At 40.2% G+C, this 20214-nt stretch overlaps 1 protein-coding gene across 1 annotated transcript in view; it reads left to right on the top strand.

Annotated features, from left to right (window-relative positions):
• The window catches only part of cita (citron rho-interacting serine/threonine kinase a), a 39158-nt gene continuing 18944 nt past the window's right edge, over window positions 1-20214 (top strand). The window contains exons 1-13 of the mRNA XM_079449778.1: window positions 1-105; window positions 1223-1323; window positions 1528-1672; window positions 1809-1984; window positions 2502-2600; window positions 5479-5621; window positions 5943-6036; window positions 6349-6555; window positions 6853-7006; window positions 9508-9694; window positions 16882-16987; window positions 18301-18444; window positions 19446-19592. Coding sequence (XP_079305904.1) covers window positions 1225-1323; window positions 1528-1672; window positions 1809-1984; window positions 2502-2600; window positions 5479-5621; window positions 5943-6036; window positions 6349-6555; window positions 6853-7006; window positions 9508-9694; window positions 16882-16987; window positions 18301-18444; window positions 19446-19592 — 1701 coding nt within the window. The 5' untranslated portion in view covers window positions 1-105; window positions 1223-1224. The remainder of the gene's footprint in view (window positions 106-1222; window positions 1324-1527; window positions 1673-1808; window positions 1985-2501; window positions 2601-5478; window positions 5622-5942; window positions 6037-6348; window positions 6556-6852; window positions 7007-9507; window positions 9695-16881; window positions 16988-18300; window positions 18445-19445; window positions 19593-20214) is intronic.

Genomic DNA, 20214 nt, shown 5'->3' on the forward strand with positions numbered 1-20214 from the left:
ATCCGGAAGTGAGGACCGTTTCCTCAGCAGTCATGTTTCATCCGCAGTTCCTTCAATAAACATTCATTCATCTTTACACCTCACGCATGTTCACATGAACAGTCGGTGAGTTTTACTCTACTTACGATCAAACTTGATTCAATGTTGAATGTTTAAAGACGATCTAAGCGCGTAAACACTGTTACAGCGTCACATTCTGTTTCAGTGTTATCCGTTGATTCAGATATTATTCATATATTTCTATTGGATATTGTAAATGTTTGTCTACAGGACCGTGTTGCTTGTTGCTTGCGTCTTCTTGTCGTGTTTCTGTATAATTTGTATAATGTTTGGAGTTGATTGACAGTTCATTTGTGATGCAATGATGTTACAAATACGTTTTAAAAGTGCACATTTTCTGTGTAGTGTCTAAATGAATACGAGCTCATCATAACTCGTTTTCTGACACAACTTCACCCGAAAATGAAAGTTCTGTCTTCTCATCCTTGAGCGAATGATGAACACAGAGAAATATATTGGGAATAATGCTTATAGATCTCAACCCTCATTGACTCCCATAGGAGGAAAACATGTTTTTGTTGTGTCGAACACAGAAGAAGATATTTTGAAGAATGACGGACTGCCATTGTTTTTTCTACAATAATGGGAGTCAATGGGTGTCGAGACCGGTTTGGTTATAAGCATTATTCTAAATATCTTTCTCTGTGTTCATAGGAACAAAGACATTTATACACATTTGGAACAACTTGAATGCGAGTACATGGTGACCGAATTTTGGCTGAAGTATCCCTATATAGCGGGAACTATACAGACATCATATTATAGGTCATCATGCATTATAGCTTAAAGACCTCACAACACCTAGAAACCAGATGAACCTTGACCAGATACAACCGCTTGACATCTAGCTGTTATCCAAAATACCCTAGCAACAAGCATGAACACCTTAGCAACACCTTATAAAGGCCAAAAGTTGCCGTGTTGGTAAAGAATTCATTTGACGGGGTGTACCGCAGGGTTTCACAACTATTTTCATTGCAGAACCCATGTAGACAGATCCAATCTTTCTCAAGACGCAACAAAATATTTGTAGATGGAAATATGAGGAAAAATGTAGACGTTTCTTATAACACTTATAACCCACAGTTTGATGTAGTGGATATATTAAAAAACAGTGGTACGCCGAGCTGTATTAAATGTATTGATGATGTTTGTTTGGCAGCAATGTTGAAGTTTAAATATGGAGGTCACGGCAGTGTTAAAGACCTGACCGCAGTCGACTCCATCACTAGCCGCTGCGCTCGACTCAATCACCTGCTGCAGGTAAACACCTTCATTCACCCTGATCTGATTCGGCCTCAGATCTGTTACTATTATCATGATTGTTTTGATGAAAATGTTCAATGTGTGTTTATATGCTGATTGTGGCTCCTGCATAACATTAAAACATAAAATAGTTGTTTGATTTCTTTCCTTAATACGTCAGATCTTGCGATTGTGTGGTAAAGCGCATGTGTGTCGTTTCAGGGGAAGTGCAGAAGTGCATCGGACTCTTCAGGAGTGACCGGAGTGAGCAGAGAAGGTCTGATTGATGCTTTGCTCTTGCTCTATCAAGAGTGCTCGTCCCCAGAGCTCATGAGGATCAAACATGTGGCCAGTTTCGTGAATAAATGTAAGTCTCACACCTGCTTTAACTCCTCTGAAGTTCTGCTTCATCCATTCCCAGCGGCAGTGGATGACATCCGATCTCGCCCAGGTTTCATTTCAATTACAATAAACCGAGTTGAGGATGTTGATGTATGTCTCAGATGCTGAGGTGGTGGCAGAAGTTCAGGAGCTGCTTCCTGGTCAGACGGATTTTGAGATGAGTGGAGTCGTGGGACGAGGACACTTCTCGGAGGTTCAGGTTGTGAAGGAGAGAGCTACTGGAGACGTGTATGCAATGAAGGTCATGGACAAAACATGCCTACGGTCTCAGGACCAGGTGAGTCGCCGCCACGCCCGATAACCTCTCGTGATGTTTGGCCAGGGTGGTGTAACATGACAGCATGTCCTAACCTGATACAAGTAATGACTCTTGATAGGTCTGCCAATGGAAAAATCTTTTCAGACATCATTTCGACTTCCAGCATAAAGTCTGTTCCATATTACATCTTATTTTGAACAAATACTTCCTACTCTGACAAAAAAAAGAACGCATTATTAATCATTTTGTTTTGTTTTCACATGCTGTTTGGGGTCGAGATTTATCCGAAGTAGTTGGTACGCGGATGGACTGAAAAATGTCTATTTTTGATCTCTTTATATCTTCTCCTAATATTTAAGTATTTTTATGCACAGATTAAAGAAAAGCTGTTTTCATTTCACTACAAGCTTTATACTGCATCGTATATTGAAATCTACTATTAGATTTACTAAATGGGTAAACTGTTAGTTTACTTGCTTGTTTATCCATTAAAGTTAGATTATATATCTGTCCTACGTATTGATATGTGGTGTAGGTGGCGTTTGATGAAGAAAGAACCATCTTGGCACTGAACTCAAGTCCCTGGATCCCACAGCTTCAACACGCCTTTCAGGATCATGACCATGTCTATCTGGTGAGTGATGTGCTCAAATCGGAGCAGGAGCTTCTGGAAAATGCTCACATGTCAATTTAGGCACACAGATCAATGTTTTGAATGCTCCTCTCAGGGTTTACACTCTTCAAACTACTTTAAAGCTGAAATGCAAGTCTGTTTAATTTGTTTGTTTAATTTACATTGACAATGTGGAAAACTGCAATGATCGAGTTGGTGTGTCCGTGCGCTTCATTTGCCTAAAAGTGTCTTTGTTCCAGCAGCAGTGTGACGCGACTCTCTGTCTGTCTTTCTAATGGATGTCTGTGTCTGTCTCATGATACTGAAAGCGTTTGTGACCTGTTCTGCCCTCTTTGCATCTGAGGTTACGTAGACCGGGAGACGAGCTGGATGTGTTACTGTAAAACTGTATATGTGGAGTGATGTTAAAAGCACTCTAAACCATCACATCGTGACCTGAGATTATTCCGTTTGCAGTGAAAGTGCTGCAACACGTCATCTGATCAGAACATATTTAATGTGGGATTAGGACACCTTAGATTGTCTTAATGTCCTGTTGTTCAGCAGGTTTGTGTCTCGTTAGGTCACAACGCTAGAACCACAGAGTTAGAATCGATGGAGTCGTTTTATCCAGATACTGTCTGTTTGCACACGGGATACTGTGCATTTGAGCTTTGACTGAAAACGACATTATTTACGTGGATGGTGAGAGAGATGTGATGGTGTTAATCTCAGAAGCTTGAAGTCCTCGGTGATGGAAGGCTGGCAAAAAGCCTCAAGTTTTTTCTATAAAGGAGAACACTCTCTGTCTCGGTGAAGGAAGTTTGAATCAGTTCTGCGAGTCTTGTTATTCTTTTAAAGACCAGCAGAGCGAACCCTTCACATCCAATCCCTAAATCCTCTGCTTGCATTCCAATTAACCAAGTACACTTTGATCTGAGAAACCACACAGATCAGATCTGAGATCCAACCAAAATACATCAGTAAGTGAGAGGAGAGATACTTTGTCAAGACAAACTTTTTCTTTTCCATTATCTTTGAATTTACGACTGGCTTTTCTAGTCTAGAAAGAATAGCTTTATTGACTGCATTGTCATAATGTTCAAATCGGTTTGACTCGGAATGAGACTAGTGTGATAAAATGCTTGAGTTCTATGCAATCTTTACATTTTGTATCATAACACCAAGGAGCAGTTTGAGAACGATGTGAAGTTATGCTGATTTTAGGGATCGCCACTCATTTTTGCATTGTCTGTATGGTGATCTAGAGTCCAGCGGCTCTTTTATACGCGTGCGGTTCCCAGCGGCATTGGATTTGTTGTTGCCCCCGTGCTGGATTGGTGGGTTTTCAGCTTTCTCACGAGGGCAGAAACACACGGTGACGCGAGAGACGATTTCTATTTCTGCCTTCTCCCATGTTCCAAACGCCCCCGGCAAAAGAGGGGGGGAATTCGTAATCCATCTTCGCCTCAGCATTGTGCTGAAAAGACCCTCGCTGGCTAGTTGCTAGGATACGCAGGCTAGAATTCCGGGTTTGCCGTTTGTGTCCTGGCGGATTTGCTTTCCATTCATGTCTTCTCTCTCATGCGTGTTTGCTCGGGCATGTGCACGCGCACGTGTGCAAGCTGCCATTGGGCCGTGTTTTCCTAGTGCAGATTAGGCCCGGAGCCCCTCACACTGGGATGAGGATACTGTGTGGATGGGGGCTTGTTTCTGTGGAAGAATGCAGAGCGTTAGGATCTGTTTGTGTGGTTTATTATTGAAATAGTTCAAATTAGATTCATTCTGTGCAATTTTGTCATCATTTATTCTCACCTACTGTTGAAGACACAGGAGGGGAATAAAAGAAAACACAATACAGTATAATAATATAGAATGAAAAATCTTTCATATTTATTTTTATTTCCAGATTAAATGTTAAAACGGATGAATGTGCCCAGAAAGTGTTGTACAGTTTACTGGCAATAAAGAGAAAGGCCTGCACAATATTGAAGAAGAATGTGATATACGGTAACTTGCTAAACAATATGCGATACAAGAATAATGCTTAAAGTAGTAGTTCACTTCAAAATCTACTTCTTTAACATCTCATATTGAAATGCATCCTGGTCCCGGGGCCATCGGCTCCTGTTCACAAGTGTGGTCTTGTATAAACCGTAGGGAGTTTGGGAATCTAATCTTCATGATTTCGGTCACTTTAGGCCTCTTTTGATGTAGCATTGAAATGATTTTGGGCATTTTGTGCTTTCTAATCTTCATACACATTTCTGATTGATGTATTAGTCAAACTAGACTTCTGCCAGCTGCTCATTTAGAAGATGTCGTACTGCTGCAAATCTTTAAATGATTAACCGTTTACATTAGTATGCATTTCTTCTTCTTCTGATGTAACCGTTACTGGGCTTGTCAATAACCACGGTTTATTCCCCGCACCGTTCATACTTCATGCAGTTTCTCACTCATTCCACATGTTTTATTTGTCATTTTGCACTCACGTCACTGTCCAGATGCAGCGTAAGCTTAATGAATAAGTTAATTGTGTGATTACAATGATAATGGTGTATTTGCAGGCTTTTGTGTCTGAGGCGAGTGTCTGCTAATGAAACCGATGTGTCAGGTCCTCACTGACCGTGATGTTTGCGAAATCTGCTGTGAGCTTCATATTAAGGGCTTTTCATGCAAAGAAATAGATATGAAGTTGAAAATGATTATAAGGTCTTTTTATTGAAACCATTTGGGGTAGTCACATGTATTAATTGTCTCAGAAAAGCTGAAGCAGCTCATTACTCCTGCTTTGATATTTTGTGATGTCAAAATGATTATTTATGAAACAAACATCCGGTCAGGGTTTTTGTTCATTTGATCTAAAATGTGTTTTCTGCTTTTGTGTTTTGAACAGGTGATGGAATATCTACCTGGTGGAGATCTCATGACGTTGATGAACAGATATGAAGATCAGTTAGATGAGTCTACGGCTCAGTTTTATCTGGCGGAGCTCGTGATGGCCATCCATGTTGTCCATCAGATGGGATATGTTCACAGGTACCACTGAACACGTTTAATCTTGATGACATCTTGTGTTTCATTTAAAGATTAAGATTAGAATAGTTTGACAATGACAACAGTTTTCCTGTCTTGTATTTCTTGCTGTTTCAAAAAGTCGAATTGTCCTAAAACAGATTATTTATCTTGTTCATCAATCAAGGCAAATCTAAATCTAGTGGTTGTAGTAAGATTTGGTTGAATTGGGTATTTAGTCCAAATAGTTGTACTATTACTCTTTCATTTCAAACAAAGTGTTTGAGGTCACGATTATTCCCTTTTATTTCTAATGAATGTCTTGTTGTCTTACCTGTATGGCAGAGATATTAAACCAGAGAATGTTCTGATCGACCGCACGGGTCACATTAAACTGGCAGATTTCGGCTCGGCAGCCAAACTGACCTCTAACAGAACGGTAAGAGTGTGTTTATGTCATAATGTACTCGCTTCTGACATTCATTCTCATGATTTAAAGCACTTTGAAATGTCTAAAATAACATGTTTGCTAAAGTTATAAGGGTTAATGTAGTAGTGAGAAATAATGACGTTTTGAAATGTTGTGTTATCATCTGGAAATGTGAAGTGTCTCCCATGATCCACTGTTTCCCTCAATCCACTGTTCAAAGGACATTTGTTTTTGAAAGTGGTGTGAATCCCCCCCTGCAGATGACCTGTACTGGGGACTTGACACTAAATAATTAAAGGAAGGTTTTGTTACGTGCCACAGGTGATGTCTTCCAGACTGCCCAAGGGGACTCAAGACTTCCTGGCCCCGGAGATTCTGTCCGCGCTGAACGGAGGGTCGACATGCAGCTACGGTCCAGACAGCGACTGGTGGTCCCTAGGCGTCATCGCCTATGAAATGATTTACATGAAATCTCCTTTTGCTGACGGCACCTCAACCAAAACCATCAACAACATCATGAACTTTCAGGTGAGATTCCGGAGCTAAAATCTATTCCAGTTCTTAAAGTCGCATGCAGCATATGAGTATCAATGTCATTCTTTCATTCACGGAAATGATCAATGAATCGTGTTTCACCTGCACAATGAGATTTCAGTCCACAAACGGTCTTCCACACTTGAACGTTTTCATATCATTTGTACAAACGCTTTATTTGGTCATGAGGTTCTCCAACACATCTCCAAACACATCTTCTCACGTTCTGCGATTTCTAACAAAACAAAAAACCTTAACTGAGTTTCAGAACTGTGTGTGTTTTGTTTTCAGCGCTATTTGAAGTTCCCAGAGGAACCGAAGGCCAGTGCTCAGTTTGTGGATCTCCTCCAGAGTTTGTTATGTGGATCACGGGAACGTCTGGGATACGAGGGGCTGCGGTCTCACCCGTTCTTCTCCTCTATTGACTGGAGCAACCTGAGACACGGTAAGAGCTTATTCTATAGCCTGAATTACACCTCGGTTTTTACTAAGTAGTGTGTATCGTGTGTTTGTGCAAACGGTCAGATGGGGTATATGATAGAGGAAGACGGGTTGCTTTGTTAGTTGTGGATTGACGCGTTCTGTCTAGAAGCTTGTGTGTCTGTGTTTCAGGCCTTTAGTCTCTGGCGTCATCAATGTGTTTGCAAAGCATTTTTTCATTTAGCTTTTAATTATGGGTTGCGCTGCTATTTCTGTTGCCCTTCAAGTGATTCTTTTGTGTTCTGGGTGGATTTGTAACGTGTGGTGTCTCTGAGCACAGATTACAGGTTAAACACTGATGCTCATTGGATTAATCCAGTGGCACGAGGCTGAGATTCTTCAACATCCGCTTGAGGATTTTACCACCGTGTTAACTAGCATCATGGACAAATGCAGTGTTTTTTTATGGTAAAACTGTATATTTTTATTGGCTGGATATGCATTACAAATAATCATAATCATAACACTTTTCTACAATTGAAAGATCATATAGATTAGATGAATTGGCTTTAGTCGAATACAAATATTTTTTCTCAACTCGTTTGAATGCTTGTTTAGGCATTTTGCTTTACATTTGTGTGTTTTTCATGTTGTTTATTTCTCTCATGCGTATTTTAGACACATTTCTAGGCCTGTTTCACTCACAACAGACCGTTATAACTAATAAAACTCAGATGTATGTTATACAAATGAACTGTAAAGTCCACATGTACACGGCAGTGCTCACCGTGGGCTGTGATGGTATTAGACAGATTATAGATCATGCGCACACACGCACGCACTGACAGTGTTGGGGATGCTTTACTTAAAAATGAACTTTATGATTCAATGTGCTTTTTCAAAGTAGAGGCAGTTATGCTTTTATTTCAAAAAGCAGCTGATTGTGATCTGAGACTGAATGAATAGTGAATCATGTTTTCAATCCTTTCAGGCTTAAGTGCTTTGTGTGTCAAACACATGGTGTGGAAGCTCTGTTGATCACATGTAATGTGATTGTAGATTAAAGTGAGACGTTCTCCAGACTGCACAACACGCTCTCGGCGGGGGTTCACAAGATAAACTGTGTGTGTTATTAGTGCTCTCTTAAACAAAGTTCTGTTTTGGCTTACAAAGGCAAAAAGCCTACCGTTGGGTTAAATTAACATTTTTGACCCAACAATTGGTTAAAATAGCCCGTTGTTTCTCTAGTCTCTTTGTTTGTAAACTCGTCTCTTTGTGGTTTCCACACGAGCTCTGGTTGCAAAACCCTGCAGATGTTCACTAATGCTCAAAGTTTTTAACATTACTCAGACTTATAAGAGATGTCATTGTTTGGCTTTATCGCAGTAAAACTTAATTTGTTTATTTTGTTTAATTAATTTTTTTTGTCTTGTGTGTCTGTATTAAAAGATTAATATTCAATCACTGATACAGACTGTAGTTCGAGAGAGAGAGAGACAGTTATTGTAGAGCAGATGATGAATAGCTCTGATGTTGTTGAGATCATATTTGTGTTCTCTCACAGAAGTTCATTGTGCATGTGTTTCTTTGCTTTTAACAAGAATGTTTCCCATTTTATGTCAAATTAAACGTATTTTAAATTAAAATGATTCTTTTTGTACTGTGGTGGCATCCGTCGTGTTTGGACATTTATAGCGGTGACCGCTAGTGGGCGCTATAAATCCCACTCTAGGCCTTTAAAACAACATGAATTGAAAAGTGGACCGTCCCTTTAAAAGGATAGTTCACCCAAAGGTAAAGATTCAGTCATCGTGTGGTTGTAAACCTGTATTTGACATTTCTTCAAGATATTTTGAGAAATGTCTCAGGGGTTTGTGTTCATACAATAGAGATCAGTGTTGTTTGGTCATCTTCTTTTGTGTTCTGAAGAAGAAAGTCATACAGATCTGGGAATGATGAAAGAAGTTTCATATTTGCCTGAACTATTTAATATGAATTAAAGTTTATTTAACTGTAAGCACGAACAAGAACAAAAAACATCTGTCGGTGCGTTAAAAAGTCTATTTGTATATTTTTCAAGATACATTTTAAGAATGTTGTGATATATTTACAGGAAACAAGATCAAAATACCACGTTTGTTTTCAGCATTTAAATGTATGAACAGAACCTCACATAGGCGAGCTGCTGATCCAGTGTGTGTAAATCCAGATGTGTGTTTGTGTGTTAATGCAGCTCTGCGCATCCGTGTGCGTGCATGCGTGTGTGTGGCTCTTGCGCTGTGTTTTGGCTGTGACTCACGCTGATTAACCGACACTGCTGCAGTGAGAGAGAGAGAGAGAGAGAGAGAGAGTTATTGCGCTACAGTCTCATCACTGAAACCCCTCTCGCTCTCTCTCTCTCTCCTACCCTCCCTCTCCCCTTCTCTCCCGCTCTCTCTCTATCCCCCCTCTCTCTCCCCAGTCTGTTTTTCTCTGGCGTGCGCCTCACCGTTCATCTCACACATCTTCTCCTCTCGTCTCCTCCAGCGCTCCCACCGTTCGTTCCGTCTCTGCGCTCGGACGATGACACCTCCAATTTCGAGGAGCCCGGGAGGCACCCCCGCCCTGCGGCCGCTGCCCAGCGAGATCTCCCTCGCGACGGCTTCCACGGACGAGACCTGCCCTTTGTAGGGTGGTGCTTCAGTCGGCCCCTCAGCGCACCGGCCAAGTCTGAGTGAGTACACGCGCACACACTCCCGTTTCACTTGTGTAGTCACAGGTGGTCCATTGGTGCGGAGACGGCCGCATCACCACGGCGACTGTCACCAGGCAACATTAAGGAGGAATGTGAGATGCTGCTTGTCTGTAGAAAGCTGCGTCTCGCGCTCTTTCACTGCACGCGGCTGTAAGATGAATGAGGAGCTGTGTGTGCGTTGGAATAAGGTTCAAACGTGTGTTTAAATCCAGAGGGTCATGTATCGCAGGATCTTGCATGTGTGTGAATGCGGTGGAATGGGAAATCCTTCAGCGGTGTGTGTGTGTGTGTGATATGATCACGTCGCGCAGTGAATCCTCCTCTAGATGTAAACATGATGTTTTCCTGATCAACTGTGTGTTTGCAGCGACGTGCACACGCACATCTTTTGTTTTTCTCTCCGTCTGATCTTTTCCGTTTGTGTTGACTGATTCGCGAGTCTCACGCTCATTTCATCTCAAAATCAGAAGAAAGACTTCCATCATTTTTGCTTATAGAAACCGAAGGGTCAATAAAATGTTTGCACGATGTTATTTTCACGGCAGTTCTCTCAAATGACTAGAAAGCGAGAACATCTTTTTCTTTTAATTGTAATCTGAAAAGAAGCATCAACCAAAAACGTATGTTTTCTTACATCATGCCGTTTTGAAGTTGAAGTAGTGATTTGGCTTGTGATAGGAGTGATGATATGCTTTGGTATCTCATTTGTTCACCTTTTGGTGTGTGTGATTTGTGAACGCGTGCGAGCCGGACACCGCTCTGTAGAATCCTGATGCGCTACATCAGAGCTTCTCTCTCATGGGCTGTAAATACCACATTATCCTCATCAGCTGAGGTGATGATACGGGGAGGTATGTCACAAAAGAAAAGATTAAAAAAACATCATAACCTCTCTCAGAAAGATGAGGAATCCAGAATGGGGATTACTATGGTAACCAGGGTGCGCCACCCCGTCCGTCCATTCATGCGCTTGTTCTTTTCTAACCAGAAATGCAGATTTCTCTCTCTCTCTCTCTCTGTGGCGTCTTCATGAAGTCGTCGCGTGTGGGAAGGTTAACGCAGGATGTCAGATGCTGATTGGTGGATTGTCTCCTCTGAGAAGTGCTGTGAGCTCAGTGCAAACAAAACATCTGGAGTGAGTGATGGTCGTGATGAGAGGTCCGGAGAGAAATGCGCCGACGGCACGCTACGTGTGCGCATGGGTGTGTGTGGCCTGTCGCAGTAACTCCTTAAGACAATTGTCATCATTCATGTCGTTTCTTTAGCATGTACATGTATTTCTCCTGCACGATTGCTCATCTCTTCCCGTCTGAGCTCAACAGAATGATTGATGAATGTAGAATTGAGTCCAGTTGCGTCGGCTCTCACCAGAGTCGTGACTGTCACTGTAATGTGCTTTCTTCACATCCTGGAATCTGCGTTTCTCCTCGTTCATTCTGTGTGATGGACGTGTCGCTGTAAGATACAAAAGATTCAAAGATTTACATTAATGCATTTATGAGACGCATTTATTCAGAGCGGCTTACAGTGCATTTGGTATTAGTGTTATATCACTCTGTGTGTGAACGTCACATCTAAAACGTCAATGAATGATGATTAGTTGTTTGGCTGTCAGTCAGACGCAGGTTTTACATCCCAGTGGCTTTTCTAGAGGAACAAAGATGTATTTGCTGATGCCAAAAATAACTAAAATCCTCATTTGCTTTTCCATTTGGCTGTGGCAATATATGGTTTTACTCTTCATATACCAGTCCATTTCAAATAACATTAGATTTGTTGTTATGATGTCAGAATAAGGTTATTTAGTGTTTTGAAAAAGTGTGATTTTTGTTAAAGGCAATTTAATGTAGAATGATCTAGTGGTGAACGCCTATTCTTATTACATGTATTCCTTGAGCTTTTTTATCATACTGTATCATTTCAATTATTACCAATAGATGTTTTATATTTTTAATAATCTTGATTTATTAACCACAAAACAAGTTACAGAAACACTTCAGGTTGATCAAACAAAAGGTGGTCAAACTCTATATTATTGTTCTTTATTATTATTATTATTATTATAATTGGATCAGAAGTGTAAATGAGACACGATACTAAAGCGGTTGTCGTCACAGCGATGCGATATTTGCTGATACCTCGAACATTTCTGCCATGCGGTTAATTTACAGAAATGTTGGTGTTACTTGCCAAGTTAACACAAGCAGTTATATATTTAATAACTCACAAATGCAACCAAAATATGTAAAATTGTTCATTCTCAGTCTCAAACGGGACATTTACAACAGCAAACTAACAAAAAAATAGACTTAGACGGACGTTACGTGAGGAATGAGGATGTGGAGAGAATCAATATTTTACCTGTGGCATTGACGCATCGTATCCGCTCTGCATTCTTTTTCTCCTTCAACCTTCAGTCAAACAGACCAGACTCATCATTGTGATAATTAACTGACTTCCAAAAGTAAAATTCTCTGTTGTTATAATATTTGAGACTGTGGTAATCACCTAATCTAGCTGGGCATGTTGTTAAAGTTCAGTTATAACCTGTCGTTGTTTGAAGCGGCTCTAATTGGACCGTTTCCCTGTGAGGTGATGCCACTGTGTGCCGATGGTTTATCCGGTAATGACCGCAGGCGTGTAGGTGGTTTCCTCTTCTGCCTGTGACTCACGCTTTAATGTTTAGACTAGAAGACTTTACAGCGGATTTGTCTGGCGAACTCGATCGAACTGGCTTTTCTGGCTTCAATGCAAGTTCTTCAAGGAAAATGTTATTGCTCAGTGTTTGCTCAGGAGTTCTCGCGAAGTCTCAGATGTGACAATTGTTGAAACGCATGATGAGTGAGTCACTAAAGGAAATAGTTTGTTGAGGTCAAATAATCTGGATTTGAGAAAATGAGTTCAGATTGAGATCTTCGATGATATTGACTTATGCTGCAGACTTGACGAATATGAGACGTTTCCATTGATCTCCATTTAAACTCATTGACGTCTTGGAGAGAGAACTCCAAATGATCTGTGAAGGGAACATTGAGATGTTGCTTCTCTTACACTCACTGTTAATAAACCATTATTAAACCTTCTTGCTCTTTGAGAAGTTTCCCTCAGAACATCAGGCATGTCCACCAGACACTAGCTGTCGGACTGCAAATGTTTTCTAAAAGTTGGTCTTTGTACACATGCTTTGTCATAAAGCCTCCATTTTGAGTCGGGTTTCCTGTGACGTCATCAGTTTATCCTGCCTGACAAATTGAACAGGAGCTCTCCAGTCGCACCATCGCCTTCCTGAAACCACACGGGATGAAAGATCACCTCAAACGTATCTCATTATCTTGACCTTTCTCCATGACTGATCAATGGAACGCAGCACATGTTGACGCCGCGGGAACACCGTGAGCGATGAATCAGGGTCGTCTGAGACGGTCAGGCAGGATAAGAATACATGCATCAGCGTTCCAACAGATCAATAGCTACTGTATTCAGAGAATGCGTAATGCCGTTAGTATCCGCCGCAGATGTCCAGAGATAGTCAAACCGCCGCCCACTTAAGGCAATGAGAGCGAGAGGCTCTGACGTGTTTCGTGTACCGTTGAATTTGTGTCAGCGCTAATGACGTGTTTCAAGTATCGATATGGCACCACGACACTATTCCATATCGTAATGCTGCGGTAATTGAATTTCGGCTGGAACTTTTATTGACGCCCACTAATGTGGAATATATTTCTCAAAGGTAAATATTTTGTCTGGAGTTTTAATCCGAATACATCTTGGATTCTCAAAGCCTGTAATTACACTCGAAGCCCAAAGAACCACGCACACGATTATCAAGTCAGTTAGGGGTCTTCTGATCAGACCCCCGGGATCCGTCAGACGCTTTTCCAAAGGGAGCTCTGTAAGTGCTGGGTAATGGACTACTTTACAGCAAACAGGCAGAACCGCTAATCTTGTTAGACCTCACTGGTATGATAGCGGCGAAAGACAATTTAGACCAGGACCAAAACACACTGGATGTGTTTGTGTGTGTGTGTTTAGACGGTTGAGTTTTCCATTTCACAGTCGCTCTGAATGTATATGAGCTTACGTGGTTTTAAATGTGGATTTTCTTTTTTGGTTTTCCCAAGTGAGTCGAGTTATATCGTACCATACTAGAAAACCATACAAGAGTATTTTTCAAAGTCATGACAGATGCTGATTTACTCTCAAGTCCATTTGAGTTATTTGGAGACAGGAACAGATCCCAGATGGGAATGTATTTAGATGAAACACAAGACACGGATGTGTTTCAAATGTCTCAGATACCCATCAGTCTGTGTCTGGTTTTGTATGTGCTGTTTCCTTCATATGCTTGAATGTTCAGATTGACAGTCAGTGAGGCGTGATGGATATTTCTTTAGGATTTGAGTTAAAGACTCTCTGTGTTTTCACCAGAGTCATTATTACATTACATTGCATGTCTGTGATTGTAATGTTGCGGCTGTTGAGGTTTAGTCTTCATTCTGACAGGCGTTTATCTTTCAGAAAACATTAAGACCTTCGTCAATCATTGTTTCATTCAAATGTTATATTCTTTGTTTAACAGTACTTTTGTCTTTTATACTGTATATGAAGAGTTTGGTTCCAAAATGAGATGACTCAGTTTTTCAAAAATCATGTTTTTTTTATTGTGCATTCCAAATAATATCAATCAAACTGCAAAAGTGGTTTGGTTTTGATTAAAGCCATAATCACTCAAAATAATCACACAAAAAATACAGCGTACTAATACAATAAAACACAACATGATAACTATAAAAACCAAACTCTTCATATATATCAGAATGTCATATATAATATGTAATATGTAGGGTTGGGAATGGAAAACCAATTCCTATTGGGAATCGCCCATGATGCCAAGGCTAGGAATCAGATCGGAATCGCAAAGAATGGGAATCGGATACTTGAAATAAAAATGTCAATTCCTCTTAACGCGTCATGCACATTTCTGAAAATATGCACATGAATTGATAAGTTGTGATCTGCTGATGTCTCAATAAAAGCCCTTATGAAAATGAACCATGTTTCTACTGTATTAAACATAGTTTCACTACAGTATTTGCAGTAAAGCACAGGAACCACACATTGACCATCGTTTCATAATATACAGTAGTTACTAGAGTTTAACCAAGATGTAGGTAAACTACGGTCATGCAAACTGTAATCAATCAGACAAAACGTGGATGCCATGTGTGTGTATATAAACACAAAAGTGTGCTCCTATATATATATATATATTTGCAAACCAGTCAATAAGCGGGCTGAATGACCATATAGGTTAATATCTGTTTTCACTTCAACTGTGGAATCGATAAGCGGATTGGAATCAGTATCGCTAAAATTCAAACGATACCCGATCTTAGTTATGTTATAGATATATAACAGCATGACAGTCGATGGTAACTGGATGTTTAGGAGAGCGTAAACACCATGAATGCTTTTTTTATAAGAGGATGACATGACTCAACTTCTGATTTAGCCAAAGGTGAGGGTTCGACAGAATCGCACCATCACATCTACTACATTCTATTGTAAATGTACACAATAATGACTGGATTCATGGTTTAGCGCTGTTAAGAGTCAAAAAACACTGAACACACGCACACTCACATTGGAGTTCCAGCTAAATCAGCACTTTCTCTCTCTCTCTCTATCTCTTGCGCTTTCTCTGCCCCTCCTCAGCACTTTCAGATGTAATGAGCCGCTCTTTAATGGCAGATAGAGAGAGAGAGAGAGAGGGTTTGAGTTCAGCCCTCAGGATATCTTCGAATGGGAGGAATATTGGTATTACAGCGTGAAATGAGACGATGCCTTGTCTCTGTTTGGGAATCAAGAACAAGTTACAAACAAAACCTGCATTTGGTTCTGATAACAGATCCTGATGCGTCCAGAACACTGTACTGATACAGACCAAATCTACAGTAAGACTACTTCAACAAAATGGTCATCGGTTCATCTTAGGCTTTTGGGAAGACTTCTGTAATATACCGATGGGTTACGATGTACAAATGTTTATTTTTGGTGAATATGTACAGTAGCTTGGAAAAGTGGAAGATGAAACTGAAATGGATTTGTTGAGAGACGGTTTCTGTTCCAACATGCATCTCAAACAGATTCAGGCTAAATTTGATCTGATGTCGTGATTCAGAATCACTGGATAATATTGGACTAGAAAACGGTTTCAGAATCAGGGTCTGGAGATGTTCAACTGTATACGTCTGTGAGTTTCCCATAAGAAGCTTGCAGATGTATTATGGGTAAGGATTTGAACAGATATAGAGCTAGACTTTCTAAACAGACTTTTAAAATAAAAGAGTAACTTGAGTTCAGCATCCAAGCAGCGAGTGTGTTAAGATTAAACCTAAAAATATTCATTTATTTATATTTTTCAATTGTATATTAACAGTGCGATCTTCATTTCAAATTGAGACCCCTAAATCAAGATACAGTTTCATTTGTGCCGATAAAGGATCTTTGATGTCACGCTTTGCAGATCATTTCATTTTTGAATGGTGTTTACCTTTTCGAATCCGTGAAACAATGGATTGTCTGCTGAGGGTTTTATTTTGTGACTCTTTTACTCCAGCGCCAGTAAAGACAAAGACACTTTTCGTCATGTGATATCACATTTATGTCGTGCTGGTTAATGAACGACATAAAGACGTTTTTCTTTGGTTTTGATTGAGTAATGAATTCACATGAAGCTAATGGAGTGTGTAATGAATTTGAAGGGCTGAGCAGCACTTTGTGTTGTGTGTGAATGAGAGAGAGAAAGAGAGATGGCATTGAGCGTAAAAACACTTTTAAACACACTTGAATTTTTAACACATTTCTTAGACTTGCCTTCAGGACTCGTCTCCCGTAAAACACATTCTTCTTGCATGTTTTGCAATTTAATACAACGTCTTTATTACAGATTATATTTAGCATATTTGTATCTGCATTTAAATGAAGAAGTAACTTTTTATAGATCAAACTGTGTCATATATATATATATGTATATCATTTTCTGTTCTTCCACAACTTTTGGACGTTCTTGTTTTGTCTAATTAAAAATGCTTTTATTATGGATTCAAATGGAATCACAGATTTTTGTTGTTTTAAGAGATGTCGGGTGTTGTTTTTGTCATCAGGTCTGTCGGCGCAGGTCTGAACTCTCCTGCGAAGACAAACTCCATGGAAAAAAAGCTCCACGTAAAACACAAAGAACTACAAGAAACTCAAGACAAATGTCACAAGGTAAGAGTCGAGAGCCGGATGAGATAGTGTGATATGTGCTGGGCTCCATTTACAACCTCTGTGATGGAATATCATTTCAGTTCCTTCACTTTAAAACACATTAGCACTAATGCACTTACAGTGGGACAAGAGAGATCACACCGTTTCACATGTTTAGCCACAAGACTGAAACACTATACGTGTTAACATGAGTCATGTGTAAACCTTTTCTGTTTAAAATGATTTTCAACTCCTGTATTTCACCTCCAGTAAAGATGGAAAACAGCGTTAGAGCCAAGAGAACCAGAAAGAGTTTTGATGTTTTGAATATAAGTGATGGAGAAAATGAATTAAAAATACTTTTAAAAACTATGTAGACGCTTTATATCTCCATACAAAATTGAACATTTCTGTTTTTCAATTTTGCACTTTCCCTATAGACTTTCATTTATCTGCCATTGCTTTAGTCCCAATTTTCTCCAAGATTTGAGATTATAATCAACATTGTCACCGATTCTGTCACTAAAGCTTAAAGGGATATTTCACTAGCAAATACAATTTTCCACATATTTGATCTTAACGGAATATGGTTTTCTTCTTGAAGAATAATGCAGTTGGAGTTGTAATGGGTGTCGGAACGGGAGTGGTTGGGTGTCAACCAACGTTTGAAGCTCCAAAAAGAGCATCCATCGATCAAAGAACTGCTCGACGCGGCTTCCTGGTCTTAACAAAGGTCTTCTGAAGCGAATCCATGTGTTTGGTGAAGAGAAGTGTACATATTGACAGGGCTATTAACGTTGATGTCTAGCTTCCGTCATCTCTCGAATGCGCATGAACCAGAGGCTTGTTTCTCCGGCAGATGATACAGACGTAAGTTCTGGTGACGAACGCTGCGTTTTGCCTTTTGTTCCAATAGGATAGCGTTTCCTTTGGCGGGAGCTCTCGTCATCGTCATTTGCCGTGTCGAGAAGTTCGTTGATCGACGGATGGATGCACTTTTTGGAGCTTCAATAAGTCGACACCCGTTTACCGCTTGGAAGTAATATGGTATTATTACTCCGACTACATTATTCTTCAAGAAGAAAACCATATTCAGTTAGGATGCCTTGAGGGCGAGTAAAACATGAGGACATTTTGATTCGTGAGTGAAGTACCGCTTTAAGACATGTTTAACCTGTAGCTTTGACTTCCTTTCTGTCAAGCTCATCAGATCTGGGGTTTTTGTTGGGTCTTTACGTGTGTCGTATTAGATGTGATGTCTGCGCAGATGTTTCACCTGCACCTGAATACCTCAAATGCATTTAGACCTGGTGCTTGTGTTTGCGGCTGCTCAGATGGAGCAGGAGATCTCGCGGTTTCAGCGTAAGATGACTGACCTGGAGTCGGTTCTTCAGCAGAAAGATGTGGAGCTCAAAGCCTCCGAGACCCAGCGAAGCATTCTGGAGCAAGACCTCGCCACCTACATCACCGAATGCAGCGTGAGTTTGAGATATCGCGACGCCACGGCACCTCTCATGCTGTGTATGCGTCCTGCGGTTGTTTATTTGTTTAAGTGATGTCTGGTATGAGTGTGTATGAGACCTCTAAGCGAATGTTTATCAGTGAGACGTGTATTATGACATATCGATGTTTTGAGGGATGTATGTGAATGAACATGTTAGGGATGTAACGATTCACTGTAAGCCGGTTGAAAGTCCATTAGAATATGTGAGGATTCAAGCCGGTTGAGATGTTATTTGAATCACAATACGTGTTTTGAACTGCAGGGGCCGCTGTGTTTACAGCAAACTTGGAAAACATGGATATGCTCAGAGGAAAAGATAAGCACAGATAAAGCCTTAGTTTGTTTATAATATTAAAGAGCCTTTTGTATTATTACATTTTTATATGATTTGTAATTTGTTTTAAGGTTGCCAGTTTTGTTGTTTGACATAAAAGATTGAATCCTACCATGAGATCAGTCTTGTGAATCGTTACATCCCTAGAACATGTGCAATCTAGGCTGTCAAACGATTTATCGCATCCAGAATAAACGTTTCTTTTACATAATATAATTTTGTATTTATAAACACATTCATATATTTAAGAACAATGTCAAATAAACAAATGAATACATATTTATTCAAAATATAATTTAAACTTTAGTATATGTAAATAAATTAGGGCTTTTAACGTAAACGCGTTAACGCATGCGAATCATTTTGTTCAGATTAATTTGTTTTTGATCCTTTTGTCTATAGTGTTACATTATATGATAACACGCTTATATCATGTAAAGGCCTTTAAACCATTTAAGCGCAATTTGACGCAGTGTTCAGTGTAGATAGACAGCTTCTAGATGTGTGACGTGGCACAATGCAACGCAACATCATTCCAGTCCGGTGTATACGGTCACGGGCCACAGTCTGCATCAGTGAATCTCTGTCAAACAGCTTTCGTGCATGAATGAACAAAACCACATAAGATCATTTTGTTTCAGAGTCTGAAGCGTAGTTTGGAGCAGGCTCGTGTGGAGGTCTCGCAGGAAGATGACAAAGCTCTGCAGCTCCTCCATGACATCAGAGAACAGAGCAACAAACTGCAGGAGATCAAGGAACAGTGTGAGCAAACCCGTGTCGCTTTACTAGTGCTATCCGATGTCATATCATCTCCACAATGCTTTTAGTAACTGAGGTCAAGACTGGTTCCGCTCTTCATCCCAGTATTGACATTTCTTTTGCGCGCTTGTTTGTGCATCGAATCTCGTGACCACATTTGTTCATGTTCATTGAAGACATCTGAGGTTTCTCGTCTCCTCAGAAGGCTGTGAGCTCATGAGGACACAACACGGTTCTTTGATTGGCTCTTAAATGAAGCTGAATGATCTGATGACTGCAGGGAAACAGTGAAGGTCATGGTTTATCAAGCTTTATGTCCGAGTCTGAGCATTCTGTAGAATTGTCTGACTCTGATTTCAAACTTCAAATCTTAAATACGAAAGAAGAATATCTTAATACGTTATATGAGGTCTGGTTGGTTTTATCTTCCTTTAGGATTACGAGTGTAGTTTACCTGTAATTTGCCAATTAAACTCCATGCGGTTGTGTTGCGTTGTACAGAAGCAGATGTCCTCACTCATCTGTTCTGGACATAATAAACCTGAGCTCAGGGCATTATGGAGAATAATGTTTCGCTATGAAACGTGGATATTGTAGAAGATCTAGGAATAGCGTGACGACATTCAGAAGCAGTGAGGATTACCGGAGATC

This window comes from Barbatula barbatula, assembly GCF_947034865.1.
Source record: "Barbatula barbatula genome assembly, chromosome: 2".
In the NCBI taxonomy this organism is placed as follows: domain Eukaryota; kingdom Metazoa; phylum Chordata; class Actinopteri; order Cypriniformes; family Nemacheilidae; genus Barbatula; species Barbatula barbatula.